Raw genomic sequence first — 18,107 nt, 5'->3', positions numbered from 1 at the left:
TTTGAACCATATCTCTAGCTAACAAAGTGGTTGGAATTTGCATTTACAGTGTAATTGTTGGTATTGAGCATATTTCTCCTATATTTTGATGGTTTATATGTCATGAATTCACAAAGATTCTATTTGATTCTTATGGATACATTTTCATTAAAAATGCTTCCTTTGGTTTCTTTTCCTGTTGTGTGCTTTTGATTAGGATGGGGAAAGTAAGCTCTGATTTTCTACTACAAGGTATAGTGACTTTAGTCAATAATACTCAAATAAATGAGTGGAATAAATCATGTTTAAGTTGGACCAGTAAGCAACAATAAACACATGAGGCCATGTGTAATTGTATTACAATTAGTAATTGTACAACAACTAGTATAATTGTTCTGATCTGATCATTGAAAATTATGTGGATCGCTCTTAACTTACCATTATATCTCAAAAATTTGAATACTCCCGTGTCAACTTCAAATAAAATAAATAAAACAAAACAGAATTGCACAGTGAAGATTGAAGTGAAGTCCAACCTCATGTTGAAATTCTCTACTCACATTTGCTAAGCTTCTTTCCTGTCTCCCCTATCCAAGCTCTATTTAAATGCCCATAAAGTTATGATTCTCTGACTATTAATCTATCACTTCCAGTGTGACATTCTTTATATAGGATAGTAGGTTTCATGTCTATCATTTTATAATTTGCATTGCAAGAAAGACACAAAACAGAAAAGCACATAAATTAAAAAGGCCAATATAATTCTATCGAAAGTGTCTACTGCATGTCAAATTTAATTCTCCACAGGTAGAATATATGCATTGATTGCATATTTTTCAGCTAAGGATGATAAATAAACTGGTTGTGGAACTTCAGGCAAAGTATACACAAAGAGATACAATTTAATTGCTCATCAAGGTGTTTATGATGTTTACCTGCTTCCCTTTGTCTCTGCCAGTTTGCAGCACCAAAACTTTGAAGTAGGATCCTGGTGAAATGGTGCATGCAAAAACAAATTCGATATCCTAACGCAACACCCTGTGAAATTAACTTCCATTACAATTACACATGCTCAAAACCTTCCAGCTGACTTTATTAAATTTTCCTGTGTGTGCACATTTCCTAATTGGTCTAAGATTTAGGAAGTTTCTTCATGCTACACTGGCAGATGCTGGGTATTATACAGGTAAAGCAATGTAATGGGAAAAGTCCTCTAAGAAGGTAAAGATTTAAAAAAAAACTGACTTGGTGGTCCCTTCATTCCTTAAGTTATCATTGGACCCATGCTGTTTTGTTATTCTCCCAGAAAAGCATTAGACTGACGGAAAATATTCTTTGAAATTCCAATAACTTTAGATAAACCTGAAAGCCCACCTATTATGAATGATTCTGGAGAAAAAACTATGCCATCTTTTCATATAATACATTTCAGATATATTTTGGAAAGATAGTTTGTTGTGCACAACAACAAAAAACCATGACCATAAGAAATGTGGGTCTTAAGCTCAAAGATGTACCCGTGAAAATGGAAGAACACAATTGATTAGCTATTAGTCTACATCTTGAATATGTTGCATGAAACTTGAATTTTTTTAGAATATTGCTTGAAAGTCCTATGACTTGCATAGTAATTTGGGAAGGTAAGTTTGAACTCATCTTCTTTCACAGGTTTGGATCATTTTACTCTGCTTTCCTGAGCAAACACCAGTTCCTTTTACTGATTATCTCTTTATTTCACATGTTTTCCCTTTTACATCCATTCATGACTGCAGAAAGTTAATATTGTCTGAAAGTATAATCAATGTCTGTGTTATGTAATCAGTTATGCTCCTGCAGCTTTACTCCTCTCATTTAGGCAATCGCTGAATGATCTAAACCTAAGAAGAGTGCATAGTGGTAGATCTGAATATATGTCCTACAGTGACCAAAGAAAACCCCCAAGGGTTGTGCTATCTGACTACTATTGTCAGAGAAAAGCAATAGAAATGCTTAATGACACAGTAACTGAGATGCCTTGTGTTAAAAAAAGAAAAGAAAATTTAAAAAGGATAACCACTTTTAACCTCCTTGTCTTTATCCCTCTGCAAGAATTCTATAAGCTTGACATCCAAGAAACTCCAAATGACCACATTAGTTATCAAATCGTTCTTACTCCATAGGCATTATTCTCCTCTGTAAAAGAGAGGGTCATGGTAGATTCCCTATGAGATCCTTTCCAGGAGCAACTTTGGGTGTCAACACATCTTTCACTGAATTGCCCCACTACTGGAGATGTTCAAAAGTGAAAAAGCACCCCCCAAAACAAACAAAAAACATCAACAGCTTCATTTTCAAATGCTTAAGATGGTTGCATTATATTTCTAGAGTAATTGATCCTGAAAACATAAAGGCAATGGAACCAACTAAACTATGTTCTTTGTGAAAGATGAGTTTTTTGCAACACAACTTCATTCCCTCACCTCCCATTCTCCATTCAATCTTGAAAGGGTCTCACAGACAATGAATAATAATCACATGAAAGTTATATCAGTAAATACTGTTAAACTCAAATAGAACTCCAAATGAGATGCTACCACATATCCAATTTAGTTGCTATGACAATGGTAGAATTAAAATTTAAAAAATAGAGCAATACCAATCAAAATCAATTAATAAATGTATAACATTGAACAGTGATAGCTTTCATGCTAAAAGGCATAATGCTTCACTACAAATAAGGTTTTCATTGTTATTTTAACTGTACAAATCTGTCACTAAATTTAGACAATTAAAAAGATCTAATCGAAAGCTACAGATTTCTCTTCCACTGTATTTTGTGACCACGCTTTTACCTTAATTATGTAGATATTAATGAGATGCATTCTTTGTATTTTGTAATCATTCCAATGGAGAGGACACAATTAACTTGAACTGGTCTTTGACTTTGCACTTTATGCACTTGATACATAGAGTTTTTTTTCTCTGATAATTGGGACCATAATGATAGAGATGTTAGAGGGTGTCAGGTCTGATAATAGCTATGTTTCCTAGCCTCTCTTCCTGCTCTTTTTGCCTTTGTGACTAAATTGGTTGGAAATTATGAATAACCTTTCAGTTTGGACACCTAGAAGGAAATACCAGAGAACTCCTGTTCTTTACTCTGTCCCTGGATCATGTGTTGGCATGTTGAAGATAACAGATATTCCCAATTGTCACTAGAAATCTTATATATTGACTTTCAATTTCTCTAGTTTAAGACTTTGATTTTTTACAATTCTTAAAATAACATTTATTTAAATAAAAATAGTAAAAATAAAAGTAAATATGATGCTATATTTCTAGTGCTCACTTTTCTCTTTGTTTTTTTTGACACATTTTACCATAAGTAATTGCACAAAGAACTTGGTATTTACAAATACAATATATCTTATTCAACAGCACCCTTTTCAACATTCTCTCCCATCCCTGTCTTATCAACTCTTTCCTTTACTCTTCCTATTTTCATAGAATATACATTGGATTCTTGAGGATTTTTCCTCCTTTTAATCCTGAGCCCCTCCCCTATCCCTTTGAAATATACCCTATTTGAATTTTCCAATGAATTAGGAAGATGGTCGGAGAACTTACAGAAGAAATACTATGAATATAGTATTTTTATGGTTGTTCGCTGGTTGCTAGTTATTATTTGTGGTTACTAAGTGAAACTCCTGAGTGGCAGGCAGAGTTTGACATGGGATAGTAGGGGATCCCCTGGGTCAAGAATGCTTAGTACTTAAAAGACAAAGTTGACAATTTGATATCTATTTCTGAGGTAGTTATCTTGTTTCAAATAAAGTAGATTATCTCATCTTTAAAAGAAAGCTTTATTGGTGTCCTTTCTCACTTTTTTATGAAGGCAAGGAAGACAAATGTATTTTTAAACTCCACTCAAATAGGTAAGCATGAACTACTTTTTTTCTAATCTACTTTTTATCACCTATAAGTCAATACTAATATTAATTACCAACATTTTAAAAAATAAAAAATTTCAATCTTTCTTAAAAATTGAAAAACTATATCAGACTTTTGTGCTTTATTGGATTTGAGTATTTTTCCACATGAAATTAAAATATAAAATGTTATATAATGAGCCTATATATTAAAGATTACCAATATTTTCAACATCATCAACCTTTAAATGCTAGCATACATATATGCATATATATACATCCTATTTATGATTTTACACATATGTACCTAACATTTAGTGGTATAAAAGTGTAATCTAATATCAGTTTCAGTAATAAAAATTATAACCAAGGTGGAAAAATTGTGTTGATGGTTTAGTACTTGAAATTTACTGATAGCATAAATAGTAATTTCATGAGTAGAGTATTCTCCTCTCCCAGGAGTTCTAATAGTTGAATGGAACAGATGAAAAGTAATGAATGATTAAATACATCTTAACTCCTTTTCCCAAAACACTGACATTTAATAGACTATGACTACTATGTTATGTTGCCCATATTAATTACCTAAACAAGCCAATCTACTTGTTAGCATATTGGAATTATTTACTGTACCATAAATGTATGGCTTAGATCTGAATGTTCACACAAAGAAAATGAGCTAAACATTGGGTTATCGGCTTGTAGTATTAAGAATGTTAAGAGGTAGTTAGTTGCTCATTAGAGAAAATACTACATGATGGATTTGCTCTTAATGGGGATACTGGGAACTTCACCTTCTTTTCCTATTTTTTTGCTGTTAATGTTTTTGTAGATAATTGTTTCCTGAGCAAGATAAGTAAGCAGCCACGTACTTCCTCTCATAGTAGATTTTGCCTCCTCTGAACCATACAAAGAGTAAAAATGCTGACCATGAGCTGGGATGACTGAAGATATGAGAAACACCTTTCTAATATTCTAAGTAATTTCTCTCAGATATTTTGGCATCACTACAAAGGGGTATGGCACTGGTGGTAATTGCTTCAGATTTTCCAAATGTGTAGTGTACTCCTAGTAAGATATTTTTGGAGTTTGTATGTAAAAACTCATCTATGAACATGCTTACATACTAATTCAAATCCTATGGGATTTACCCAGCATGTCATGAAATCTAATGCCACAGAGTAATTCAGTCAATAATTTGTGCAAACTAAGAATCTACCAAATGAATACCCAAAGTGACAAATAATCATTTTGTTCCATTAGGACATGTGTCAGAAAATTGGAAGTGGCAGTGGTGCTGTGGCTCAAAGTGGTAGAGTGCTAGCCTTGAGGGAAAACACTCAGGGATAGTACCTGGACCCAGAGAGCTAGCTCCACAACTGACAAAGAGAAAAATAAAAATAAAATAACTTTTCATAAACCCCTGCAAAAACTACCAAGTTTTCTGGAGCTCTCTATTGAGTTCATCCTTCAATTGATTCAAAGAATTCTGTTTCCACTATTGCTGAAAATAAATTCAAGCTTTCATATATGATGATTGTAGTAAGTTAAAGGTCAATAGTCACACTATCTAAAATATTTTCAATTAAATCCCACAGCAAAAGAGGGTTTTGTGTCATGCAAAGTATCCAAAATAAGTTAGTATAAACATATAATATAAATTCAAATTAAGACATAATACTTTTATGAAAATAATACATTTCAAGGGAAAATGATTATGGCAGTAACTTTATTGACTATTATTTCAGGCTTCCTGGGAAATAACAAAGTTTAATAAGTTTCTGTTTTTCCCCCTGGTCTTGAATTGGAACTCTGGGCCTGGGTGCTTTTTCTGAGCTTCTTTTACCAAAGGTGAAGCCTGTAACACTTGGGCCACAGAACCATTTCTGGATTTTTCTGAGTAGTTTATTGGAGATAAAACTCTCATGGAATTTCCTTCCCAGGCTGGCTTAGAATCGTGATTCTCGGCCTCCTGAGTAGCTAGGCATACAGTTGTGAACCAATAGCAGCCAGCTAGCTGCTGCTTCTTCTTTTTCTTCTTTTTCTTCTTCTTCTTCTTCTTCTTCTTCTTCTTCTTCTTCTTCTTCTTCTTCTTCTTCTTCTTCTTCTTCTTCTTCTTCTTTTTTCTTCCTCTTCTTCTTCTTCTGAGGGACATTTGTTTTGGATGTGCCTGGTCATGAACTTTACAACACTGAAGGAAAATGCTTAAAAGTAAATGTATAAGAATGAAGGATTGGGACCCATGCCATCAATTTGCACTAGTGGGAAAGAAACCAAAGGACGGCAGGTTCTAGACTCACCTAGTAGTCCAGGTCACATTTTCTGAAGCAATACAAATGAAACAGGAAGTTGAATCAGCTGCAACAAAAACAAATATCTCCAAGGATTCAGAACACTGGGCATCTGAGGGTTGTATTAGATATGGTAAAGAGGTACTCTTGTTAAAAACCCAAGTAGATTCTTGCACATTGGCGGGATTCATTTAGTACACAGTTAAGCTATTTAGCTTAACTTCATCCCATAAAACGTCACAAGAAAACACTGGGTAAGATGCTATAAGACAGAGGCAAGAGGTTAAATAAGTAAGAATTTATAAATAACACCATGGAAGACTAGCATATGGCTACAGATGACTACAGTTTTAATATTTGATATTTAAATTTTAATATTTCAGATTTAATATTATACATTATTTTGATTGGAGGCAGTCAGAATGTGATTATTTAAAAAATAATGAATGAAATCAATGAAATGTGTAAAAATTTTAAATTGCCATGTACATTTTACAGCTCAGTTGGTAAAGAGAAGCTGTTTGTCAATGCTGGGCAAAATTCAATTGCAATGCAGTCATTGTCATCATGAAAACTTCTGGGGTGTTATTTTTTTCCCTTTAATTTTAGGAAAGTGTGCTTCCTAAGAAGAAAATTGAAAGGCAAATTTATAATCATCCCAAGCCCCTAAAACATAAAGTGTGATTAATTTAATTGGTCAAGTGAAAATATTTGATTAGTTAAAGGGTGGCATGTATTGAGTGGAAGCTCAGTGGCCTGGGTCCAGTGAATAAATTGTCCGCAATACAGAACTGAACTCAAATTGAAATCTCAATAGTCACAGTTTTCAAACAACAGCAGTCTCCACAAAAGTCTGTTTCCTAGTCACACAATGTAAGATAGGAAATTATGGGAGCTTTCACAAAGTTGCATGCAGGTTTTGTTTTGATCAAGAATGTACATATTGCAAGGAAATCAAACAATCAAAGGATCATTAAGAATTATTTTTATTTTCTTCCAACAGAAGAGAATATTGGTCTATCTAGAAAATGCCCATTATGGAAAAAAACAGTGGGGAAAATGTAGAAAGAGGTTGTTAGAATATGAGACAGAAGAGTCTAAGTGAAGGTTAAATCTTGCCCTAAATTTAACATTAAAAATTTCAGTGTAAAAATAATAGAGATTAGCCTATGTAATAGGAAAGAAAGAAAGATGGCAGCTCTAATCATAAACTCTAGGTTTATTTTTGTATGGGGTGTCTAATTCTCTATAGGTTTTGGATTATCCATGGTAAACTAGTTTTTCTAGTAATAATAGAAAGAAAAAGAAGCTAAAGAATAAACATAGAAATTGCCAGCCTCACTGCATCCTAAGTGATCAATATTCTTTCTTTCTTTCTTTTTCTTTCCTTTTTTCCTTCCTTTCTTCTTTCCTTCCTTGCTTGTCCTGGAGCTTGAACTCAGGGCTGGGCACTGTCTTAGACACCTTTTGCTCAAGGCTAGTGCTCTGCCATTTGAGCCACAGCACTACATCTGGCTTTTTCTGTGTATGATACTGAAGTGCATGCTAGGCAAGCATTCTACCACTAGGCTACACTCCAACACCCTAAGACATCAATTTTCTGGTAACCATTTTCTTGAAGGCATTCTTGACATCTTTGTTTCTCAGGCTGTAAATGAGAGGGTTCAGCGTAGGGATGATCAATGTGTAGAACACAGAGGTCGCCTTGTCGATATCTAAAGAATGACCTGTGCTGGGACGCAAGTAAATGAAAATGAGGGTGCCGTGGTAAATAGTCACCACTATCAAGTGGGAGGCACAAGTAGAAAACCCTTTCCTTCTCCCCTCTGCAGAGCCTGTTTTCAGGATGGCGACCAGAATACAGGCATAGGAGAGGAGAACCGTCAGAAGACAGATGGCTTCCACCAGACTGGCAAAGACAACTAGAATAATGTCATGCACATATGTGTCATTACAGGACAGAGAGAAGAGCGGGGAGATGTCACAAAAGAAGTGGTTAATTTCCTTGGAGCAGAAAGACAGAAGGAAGGTATTAGTGGTGTGAATAATCGAGCTTATGGTTCCCCCCAGAAAAGCTCCAAATGCAAGCTGGCAGGAGACCCTCTGAGACATAATCACAGTGTAAAGCAATGGGTTGCAGATGGCAATGTACCTGTCATAAGCCATGGCAGCCAAGAGGAAAGATTCTGTGTCAACAAAAGAGCAGAAAAAATACAACTGTGCAGCACAGCCATTGTAAGAGATGCTCTTCTTCTCAGCAATCAGGTTCACAAGTAATTTGGGGGCAATGACTGAAGAGTAGCACGCATCTATGAAAGACAGCATGCATAGGAAAAAGTACATTGGAGTGTGCAACTGGGAACTGTGAGCGATTAGGAAAATCATTCCAAGATTCCACATGAGAGTTATAGAGTAGATGGTCAAAAACACCAGGAAAAGAAAGGTCTGGAGTTCTGGGTGGTCACTGAATCCCAGGAGAACAAACTCAGTTTTCACAGTACCATTCTCCAACTTCATCCTCAGTGCTGCTTCTGGCTTTCTAGAATTGTAGAGAATGCAGACTGTGAGACTAGGAAAACAGGAACAGAGGTCAAAGGAATCAGGGCAGTGGCTCTAAAGTCATGGTAACATCCTAACACCAAGTTGGCATGACCACAATTAGCACAGTGTAGTGCAGGTTTTTAATTTTCTGTATGCAATGGGACTTACCATCTGTCATCTTAATATTCCTCCTTTATGCAAGAAAGTGTTTCAATCCCAGCTGTGTCAGAGAAATTTGAACTAGGCTGTTTACCTTTCGTTTCCATTAACCTTCTTGTCTGTCATCAGTGTCAAAGAATCATCTCCTTGGTTTTGCATGTGTGTTATCCTTTCTGTCAATCGTACTGTTGTTTGTTTGATATAAAAGTAAACAAATATGGAATTGTTGCCTTCTCTGAGTTGGTTTTATTCTGCTCAATATAATGGCTCCCTTTTCTAGCCACTTTTCTACAAACAGCATGTCTATTTTTGCTGGATAAGTTTATTGTAAATATTATTCATTTCTTTAGTTATTCATTGATAGACAAATTGGCTGATAGTATAACTTGCCAATTGTGAAAAGTGTGTTCAGCACGAGGATATGCAAGTGTCTTTTATCTGCACTATATTTGCTCTTTTTGGTTGCACTCTGAGTACTGAACTGGATCATAAGGTATGACTATTTTTAGTTTCTCAAGGAGCCTCCACCTTGATTCTCACAATAATTGGACTAACTCACATCCTAATACACAACACTTTTGTGTTCATTTTTCCCCCTGAATCCTCACCCATGTTTGTGTCATTTTATGTTGCTACTGTTTAATTTTTCTCCTTGCTAATCTCCCCCACTTCAATGAGAATAAATACCAATAGATTTTTATTTGTATTTCCCTAATAACTAATATATATTTCCCCCGGTCTCTGAATATTTTGCTTTAATATATTGATCATTTGTACAGTTTTCCTTTGAGAAAGTATCTCTTTAGTTTCTATTCTCATTATTATTTGAAATTCTAATGTTTCATTTTTGAGTATTTTATATTTTCTGCATATTAACATCTTATTAGGTGAATAAGTGGAAAATGTTTCTTTTATTCTGGTAATTGTTAGGTTAGTGTCTTCTTTCACAACATTAACCTGTATTATTTTTCTTTTCTTTCATTTCATTGAAGGGTGAAAGTATGTGATGGTGCTAGAGTATGAACTCAGGATCTAGGATTTCAGTTCCGTTCCTGACCTGTTTTGTTCAAGGCCCATGTTCTCACTTACCCAGAGCTTCACTTCCATTTTTTTTAATTTCCTGTGATTAATTGTAGACAAGAATGTCATAAATTTTTCTGCCAGGGTTGGCTTCCGATCATAATTGCTAGAACTCAGCCTCTTTATTAGCTAGGATTACAAGTATGAGGCTCTGGAGCCAGGTGATAGGTGGTACTTTTTATTATCAACTAAAAGAAGTTGCTTTTTATTTCTAGGAGAACTAACTTGTTAAGTTCCTCCCCAGTGCAAGTTATTCAAGTCTACAGTGTCCTTCTTGCTACACACAAGAATCAATCACTGTGTTCCTGAACAGCAAGCACATCTAATTCTTATTTGTCTTCTGCATGGAGCTGCTGCTTTGAAATAACATTCTGTAAAACAACCTATTTGAATTGGGCCTGTGGCTCAGTAGGGAAGATCCTGCCCAGTAAAATGAGGCACTTGGTTTACCCTGGTACTTATTGCAACTAAAGACACACAAATAGGGTCAGCTTTCCTAGCACTCATTGAAGCACTGGGGTTTCATCCTCAGCACTGGGGAAACACACACACCCATACACACACACACACACACACACACACTCGGGGGGGGGGAACAAACACTTGCTGATACTTGAATGCTATGTATACCACAGAGAAGAAAAAGCTTTATTTTCACTTTTCACTTCAATTCAGTAAAAAGTATCTTTAAACACAAACAAAACCTGTAATTCCCTCCCTGCTTTCTTCAACATTTAATCGTATAAAGAAATATTGTTACATGATGACAATGTGATCAACTCCTTTGCTTCGCTAAGAGTCTGTTCTTTGTGGTCGATGGGAACACATGTCCTAAGCATGTGAGGTGGCATGGGTGCCATTTCCTGCACCACACATGAAGAAATAATCTTCCCTTCCAACAAGACATGAGAAGAGAGAGTGTGTTCCAGAATGGACTTGTGAAGGCCTGCAATTCCAGCTCTATTGGAGGTGGAGTTTTGGAAGCTCATCTTACCTCAGTCCAACCCTGACAATTAGTATAAACTCTATCCATAAAAGTAGTTATGATCTTTTTTAAAAGGTGAGGGGCTGGCTTAAATGATAAGAAAAAGCTTGAAGCCACAAGTCCAAACTCTAGTGTTGTAAAAAGCAAACTAAAACAAAATAAAATTTAAAAATAGAAGAGAAGAAGAAGAAGAAGAAGAAGAAGAAGAAGAAGAAGAAGAAGAAGAAGAGGAGGAGGAGGAGGAGGAGGAGGAGGAGGAGGAGGAGGAGGAGGAGGAGGAGGAAGAAGTGGAAGGCGGGGAAGTAGGAGGAAGAGGTGGTGATGGAGTTGGAAGAGGTGGTTTTAGAGGAGAAAGAGGTGGTGATGGAGGAGGAAGAGGTGGTGATAGAGGAGGAGGAGGTGGTGGAGGAGGAAGGGAGGAGAAGGAGGAGGAGGAGGAGGAGGAGGAAAGTAGTCATGTGTTCAATGTTGTTGCTATTTGTTGTTATGCTTTTCTGACATTTACTGACAACTTATTAGGTATAAACTAGTGCTTAAATTTCCATCCAGCTCTAATATCCTAGGGTTTGGAGAATGCTTACCAGATCCTTCTTGGTGTTCTTTCTTCACTATTTTCAGTAGCAGTTTAAACTCATCCAGTAACACTTAAAGAAAAGCAACAAGTTATGATCCATTGTAACCAATATCAAAATCCTTCATCAGAAGGCCTTTTGTATTCATATAATAAATGATTCCTCCTTTCAAGGAGAGCAGATTATCCTAAGCAGAAGGAAAAGCTTTTATGGTTTGCCTTGAGGATTTTGATCTCATGCCAGATCTTGGATCCCAATCTCCAGGACAACCTGTTCTTGTGGGAATTATCTGGCTTCTCTGAAGAACTGATTATATACAAAATTAAGTGACATAATGTGTTTTTGCAAAACTTTGGAATGTCTCAGAGGAACAGAGCTGGGTAGATGAGCTAGAAATAATTAAAATAAAGTACTGAAACAGCTATTTGACTATATTTTCAATTTCATATATTTATTTATTGAATATTTTATTGTCTTTAAGTACTTGTACAATTTAGTAGCTACTTAACAAAGCAGTTTATGAATACTGCAGGTCTTGATCATTGTCATCCCTTCATCATCCTCAACCACTACTCACCAAACACTCCTTCCCTCTTGTTTCTTATTTTTTTTTGCCAGTCCTGGGCTTGAGCTCAGGGCTTGAGTGCTGTCCTTGGGTTTTCTCAAGGCTAGAGCTCTACCACTTGAGCCTCAGCACCACTTCCAGCTTTTTTCTATGTATGTGGTACCGAGGAGTTGAACCCAGGTCTTTGTGCATGCTAGGCAAGCACTCTACCAGTAGGCCAAACTCCCTGCCCCCTGGTTTCTTAATTTTTAAGGATATGTACTGAAATGTTTTCTATTTATAAAATCAGTTTATATGTACAGTGCATATTGATCTGTGTCATCCCTTCCACACGCCAATCCTCAGTGCCAGAAAATCAAATTCAAAACAAAACAACCCATGAAATATACATATAACAAACGTAAATCTATATCATCTTCACAATATCCATTGTAGTGGGTAGATATAAGGAGAAACAGAGTATTTTATGAAGACAGAAGACAGAAAGAACACAAAGAGTGGCCACAAATCTTTTTACACCCATTAGAAGGACATGTTTCCTCTCTCCTTGGATGGCACATGGAGTGTGGTGAGAGGAAGCAAAAGAAAGACAAAATGAAAGATGCCAATAAGGTCTGAAATGCAGACTGTCCTAACATGGTTAAAGCAAGATTAAAATAATACATCAATTAAATGATGAAGTGAGGCAAGCACATAGACACAGAAGAAAAAACTGAAGAAAAAATGAATAGGGTTTATTCTGAGAGTTCCTACATGAAACATAGTACATTTTCTAGATTCATGTGAAATAATAACTAATAATAATTGTGTATTTCAAGGGGAGATGGCAGATGAAATCCCAAAAGCACACTTTACATTGCACAGTCTGATAAAGTAATAAAAGGAGCAGTAATCAAAGCAGTGAAAAGTTGTCTACAAATAGGAAAGTATGTTGGTGTACCTAAGTTATATACGAAAGACTATTGTCTACTGTCAAATATTGTGAGTTAGGTGAATTCTTTGATAAACTTTTGAGAATATCAACATAGTCCAGTACCCAAATCATTATAAAAATTAAACATTTTAGAAAAAAACATCCAAAGAAACACACATTTTAAAATACTCAATGCTTTTGTAGTAAATCACAGACAAATACATTAAAGATCCACTCTTAAGTCTCAAATCTGACTCTTCCTTTTATTTCCAAAATTTGGGCTAGTGTCTTTATCAGATAGACATAACCCCTTTGTAGACCGAAATGTTGCTAGTAAAATCTTCTCTAAGAAAGTATCTTGGATCCCAGCACTTTTCTGAGAGCTTCTTTCACATCTTTGTTTCTCAGACTATAGATCAGGGGGTTCAGCATAGGAATCACCACCGTGTAGAACACGGCAGTTGCTTTACCAATATCTTGATTACTATTAGAACTGTGCTGACAGTAAATGGAGAGGATTGTGCCATGGAAGACCACGATGGCTGTGAGGTGGGAGGCGCAGGTGGAGAAGGCCTTGCGCCTGCCCTCCGCTGAGCGCATCCTCAGGACGGTGACCAGAATCAACCAGTAGGAGGTGAGGATGATGATGATGGTCACCAGCTCATTCACGTTGACAACAATGAACACCAGCACCTCATTGACAGTGACATCAGAACAAGCAAGATCCAGGAGCGGAGGCAGGTCACAGAAGAAGTGGTTGATCACGTTGGACTGGTAGGATGGGATCTGGAGAGCCAAGCACAAATGGATCAGAGCGCACACAGAGGCGTAGAGGTAACAGCCAGCAACCAGCCCCGCGCAGAGTCTCGGGGACATAACTAGCAGGTATCGCAGAGGGTGGCAGATGGCCACGCAGCGGTCATAGGCCATCACAGCCAGCAGGAAGACCTCTGTGATGGCGTAAGTGCAGAAGAAGAAAAACTGCACCATACACCCCAGGAAAGAAATGGCTTTGTCTTCGCTGAGCATGCCCACCAGCATGTTGGGCACGATGACAGAGGAGTAGCAGAAGTCCACGAAGGACAAGTGGCCGAGGAAGAAGTACATGGGGGTGTGCAGGGGAGAGCTGACCTGAATGAGGACACTCATGCCCAGGTTAGCCAGCACGGTGACTCCACAGACGAGCAGGAAGAAGGAGAAGAGGCAAAGGCCCAGCTCGGGGGTGTCGGATAATCCCAAGAGTAGGAACTGTGTCACGGAGGTGCAGTTTCCCTGGCCCATGGTCACTGCAGGTCAGGCCAGTGAAAGACGAGGCGTCGCCACCTGTGACTTGTGGAAAGAGAACAAGGGAGAAGAGAGAAGGCTGTTCTGAACTGCAGGAGAATAGGATGCTGTCATCCTGCATGCCTATGCATAGAGTGTGAGAGAAAGAGTGATCAAATTTCCAAAACAGACTGATCAATAGAATGCCAAGTGTGTCCTTGTGGATCCAGCTGATGACATTAATGTAATGATTGAAGTCATTGTTCAGAGTACTGCTGGTCAGCTTATCCCGGAAGACAAGAAGTCTTGAATTTGGTCTATCTATCAGTAACACAACTTGAAAGGAGAATCCCCTCCATTTCCATTTTAGGAAGTCCAAAGGTTTTCTTTATAGTTTGTAGACCATGAAGACCTTGTAAATTTAGAATGGTTCAGACATAAAAAGGAGAATTAAAATGTAAAGATGCCTTATAGTATTACATGTGAAAACAGTGGAAGGTAAAAAGATAAGAACATCAACAATTGCAAAACTAGGGTGTATTTCCATGTAGGGTAGACAATCTATGATTTTTGGAATTATATTTGAATATGATTACTTTAAAAAAGTAAGAACCCAGTCAAGCACCCCATGTGAAGATAAGAATATGTACATAAAATACGAACACACACATGTCTCAAGTGTGATCAACTAAATTTCAAACCTGAAATGTAATATATAGATATATATGCTAAGTGTAGACTTTCCAAGATTTTTTAAAGTGTTTATTGGGGAAATTTTATTTAATAGAAAATGCTATCCAGGTGTGCATGGAAATGGAAGTATGGAAGTGGAGTAGATATTTTGTGCTTTCAGTAGCAGATTGCAGAAATAAATATGTGACTCTATTAAGGTCACAATGAAAGTGCAGTGAAGTTATTCTGGAAAAGAAAGATAATATGATGTTTCCTCAATATCTTGAAATAAGTTTAAATAACTGAAAAGAAATTTAAGTCTTGGGAAAGAAATCAAAAAAAGATGAAATGAACAAATTCTCTTTGAAACTTTTGTTTCCAATATCTGAAGTCCAAAAGAGCAATAAAGGCTCAGAGAGACACAAATCAAATTCTAAATTAATGAGCTAAGGGGCTCACATGTCCTGATTCTGTGTTTAGGTACAGACATGGACGTAAGAAACTCTAGCCAGTAATTATAGATATCATGCAGAATTTGTATGTTCATGGGAGAGAGAGAACAGAGACAGACAGAAAGACAGAGACATAGAGCAGAGGAAGTACAACAAGGAAAATTAATCAGTTTTAGTATATTGTTCCAAAAGGTATACAGGTCAGTGTTTGGAATAAGAGAGAAGATTGTTCTAATTTCTCAATGAAAGACAAATCAATTTTTAATAGTAACTACACTAGATAAAGAGTTGTCACAAACATACCCTAATCATAATAAAGGCAGGTACATTTTGATATAACTTTTTTCCTAAGAAAATGAACATCTTTCATTTTAAGTAAGTAATATCTGGTCCTAGTGAACAAACCTGAGGTACAGACTTTTCTTCCTGGAAATGAAGATGTTAGTTTGTAAGCAGCTCACACCTAGGGGTTTTATAATGTTAATGAAACCCTTGGGGAATCACTCCCTTATGGAAAACTATTATTAATCTCTGTTGGCATAAGAAATAACTAAAACTTGACCTAAAACAAAACCTCATGATATGGATAGGTGATAAGACTGGCCATTTAATCAGCTACAGATGAAAGAGTAAGCAAGGACACAGAGGAGAAGAAAAGTGAGAGAAGAGCCAATTCAGATATGCTGCTGTCTACTATAATGTTTTTAAATGGTTAAGAATATTTTTAGAAAACAGTATGCTCTTTTTTCATATATTTTTATTGTAATTAATAGAAGGGTAACATTATATTCACCAGGTGCATTACTTCCATGCAACATTTAAATAAATGAATACAGTGAATCTTAGTCAACACCAGTCTTTCCTGATAGGGCCATTAACCACATGTGAACAACATTACAGATTTAAGAAAAGCAATGTTAATCCTAGCTAGTCAGGAGGCTGAGAATCAAAGTTCAAAGCCAGCTCAGACACAAAAGGACCTGAGACTTTTATCTCAACTTAACCTTTAGAAAACCGGAAGTGAGACTTGGCTCAAGGGTAGAGTGATAGCCTTGAGCTGAAAAGCTCAGTGACAGGGCCCAGGCCCAGGTGTAAGGCAGTAGGCTTGAGCTGAAGTGCTCAGGGACAGGGCCTAGGCTGAGATCAAGCCCCATGACCCACAAAATGAAACAAAACAAAACAACAACAACAAAATCCAAATGTTACACATTTGGGTTACACAGTAAGCTATAAATGCAGAAATGCATTTCATCCTATGCTTGGAAAGGGAAGTGACTAGAAAAATAGAAACACCAACTTGTAAGTACTTTGCTGCTCATTCTCATTCTAGTCCTCCTCTACTAAGCTCCCACTCTCCTTTGGAGTTCTGAGTCCTGGCTGTTTCCTAGGCATCTATTTTAGACCTCAGGACTTTCCTGAGGGCTTGGGTCACATCCTTATTCCTCAGGCTATAGATCAGGGGGTTCAGCATGGGAATCACCACCGTGTAGAACACTGTGGCCACTTTGTCAGCCTCACCACTGTTTTCTGACTTAGGTGCACAATAAATGGAGAGGATTGTCCCATGGAAGAGCACAATGGCTGTGAGGTGAGAGGCACAGGTGGAGAAGGCCTTGCGTCTACCCTGCGCAGAGCGCATCCTCAGGATGGTGACCAGAATGAACAAGTAGGAAGTGAGGATGACCACGATGCTGACCGTCTCATTAAATGTGGCCACAACAAACAGCAGGATCTCATTAACAGTGACATCCGAGCAAGCCAGGCTTAAGAGAGGGGGTAGATCACAGAAGAAGTGGTTGATCACATTCGACTTGTAGGAGGTGACCCTGAGTGCGAGGCACAAGTGAATCAGAGCACATGCCGAGGCACAGATGTAGCAGCCACTAACCAGTACCACACGGAGTTTCGGGGACATGATGACCATATACAGCAGAGGATTACAGATGGCCACAAAGCGATCATATGCCATGACGGCCAGCAGAAAGACCTCAGTGACCACGCAGGTGTAAAACAAATAGAACTGCACATGGCATGTCAAGAAGGAGATGGCTTTGCCCGCGTTGAGGATGTTAGGCAACATGTTTGGCACAATGACTGAAGAGTAACAGAAATCTACTAAGGACAGGTGGCTGAGGAAAAAATACATGGGAGTATGTAGTGGAATGCTGATCTGAATCAAGGCAACCATGCCCAAGTTGGCCAGAACTGTCACTCCATAGATGAGAAGGAAAACCAGAGTGAGAAAGACTCTAAGGGTTGGTATGCCTGCTAATCCAAGAAGAATAAACTCTGTCACAGTGGTACAGTTTTCCTTACCCATGTAGCCTCTTCCAGATCTCTATGTTATTATCTAAAATTTAATTTTGGAAGTCTTCTTGAGAGGATATCAGAAGTAATAGAATGGTTAACGTTACCTGTGGAGAAATAGCCAATGTTTCATGTGAGATTTATCATAACATATAGAATTGTACAGTCAGCGATGCTTAAGTTCATAGCTTGATCCAGAGATTGAGTTTATAAGGGTGCAGTAGTTTACAAGATGAGTTTACAAGGTGTGGTAGTTATTGAATTTGTTTTATAGCTCAATGAAATACAGCTAGTTGGCTGGTATCAAGAGAATGTCTGCTGAAAACTCCACAATGAACCTGCCAGTATACTTCCAGTATCCCCTGCCTGCAACACACCAAATAACACATCTCCTGCGTGAGAAGGTCACTAATGAATGGC

At 37.3% G+C, this 18,107-nt stretch overlaps 3 protein-coding genes across 3 annotated transcripts; all 3 read right to left on the bottom strand.

The window, feature by feature from the left end:
• Window positions 1-7,762: 7,762 nt before the first annotated feature.
• On the bottom strand, window positions 7,763-8,695 carry LOC150052784 (olfactory receptor 5I1-like). Its single transcript, XM_090348849.1, has one exon. It carries the CDS (start codon window positions 8,693-8,695, stop codon window positions 7,763-7,765), a length of 933 nt encoding a protein of 310 aa, XP_090204975.1.
• A 4,643-nt stretch (window positions 8,696-13,338) lies between these two features.
• LOC150052783 (olfactory receptor 5L1-like) lies at window positions 13,339-14,274 on the bottom strand. Its single transcript, XM_090348848.1, has one exon. The coding sequence runs from the start codon at window positions 14,272-14,274 to the stop codon at window positions 13,339-13,341; it is 936 nt and encodes a 311-aa protein (XP_090204974.1).
• Window positions 14,275-16,764: 2,490 nt separating this feature from the next.
• On the bottom strand, window positions 16,765-17,700 carry LOC150052782 (olfactory receptor 5L1-like). The gene has a single exon (XM_090348847.1). The coding sequence runs from the start codon at window positions 17,698-17,700 to the stop codon at window positions 16,765-16,767; it is 936 nt and encodes a 311-aa protein (XP_090204973.1).
• Between the last annotated feature and the right edge of the window lie 407 nt (window positions 17,701-18,107).

Source organism: Megascapheus bottae, chromosome 16 (assembly GCF_031878675.1).
Source record: "Megascapheus bottae isolate mThoBot1 chromosome 16, mThoBot2.hap1, whole genome shotgun sequence".
Lineage (NCBI taxonomy): Eukaryota > Metazoa > Chordata > Mammalia > Rodentia > Geomyidae > Megascapheus > Megascapheus bottae.
Note: the sequence above shows the minus strand (reverse complement) of the source record. Positions and strands in the feature narration are given on the sequence as shown.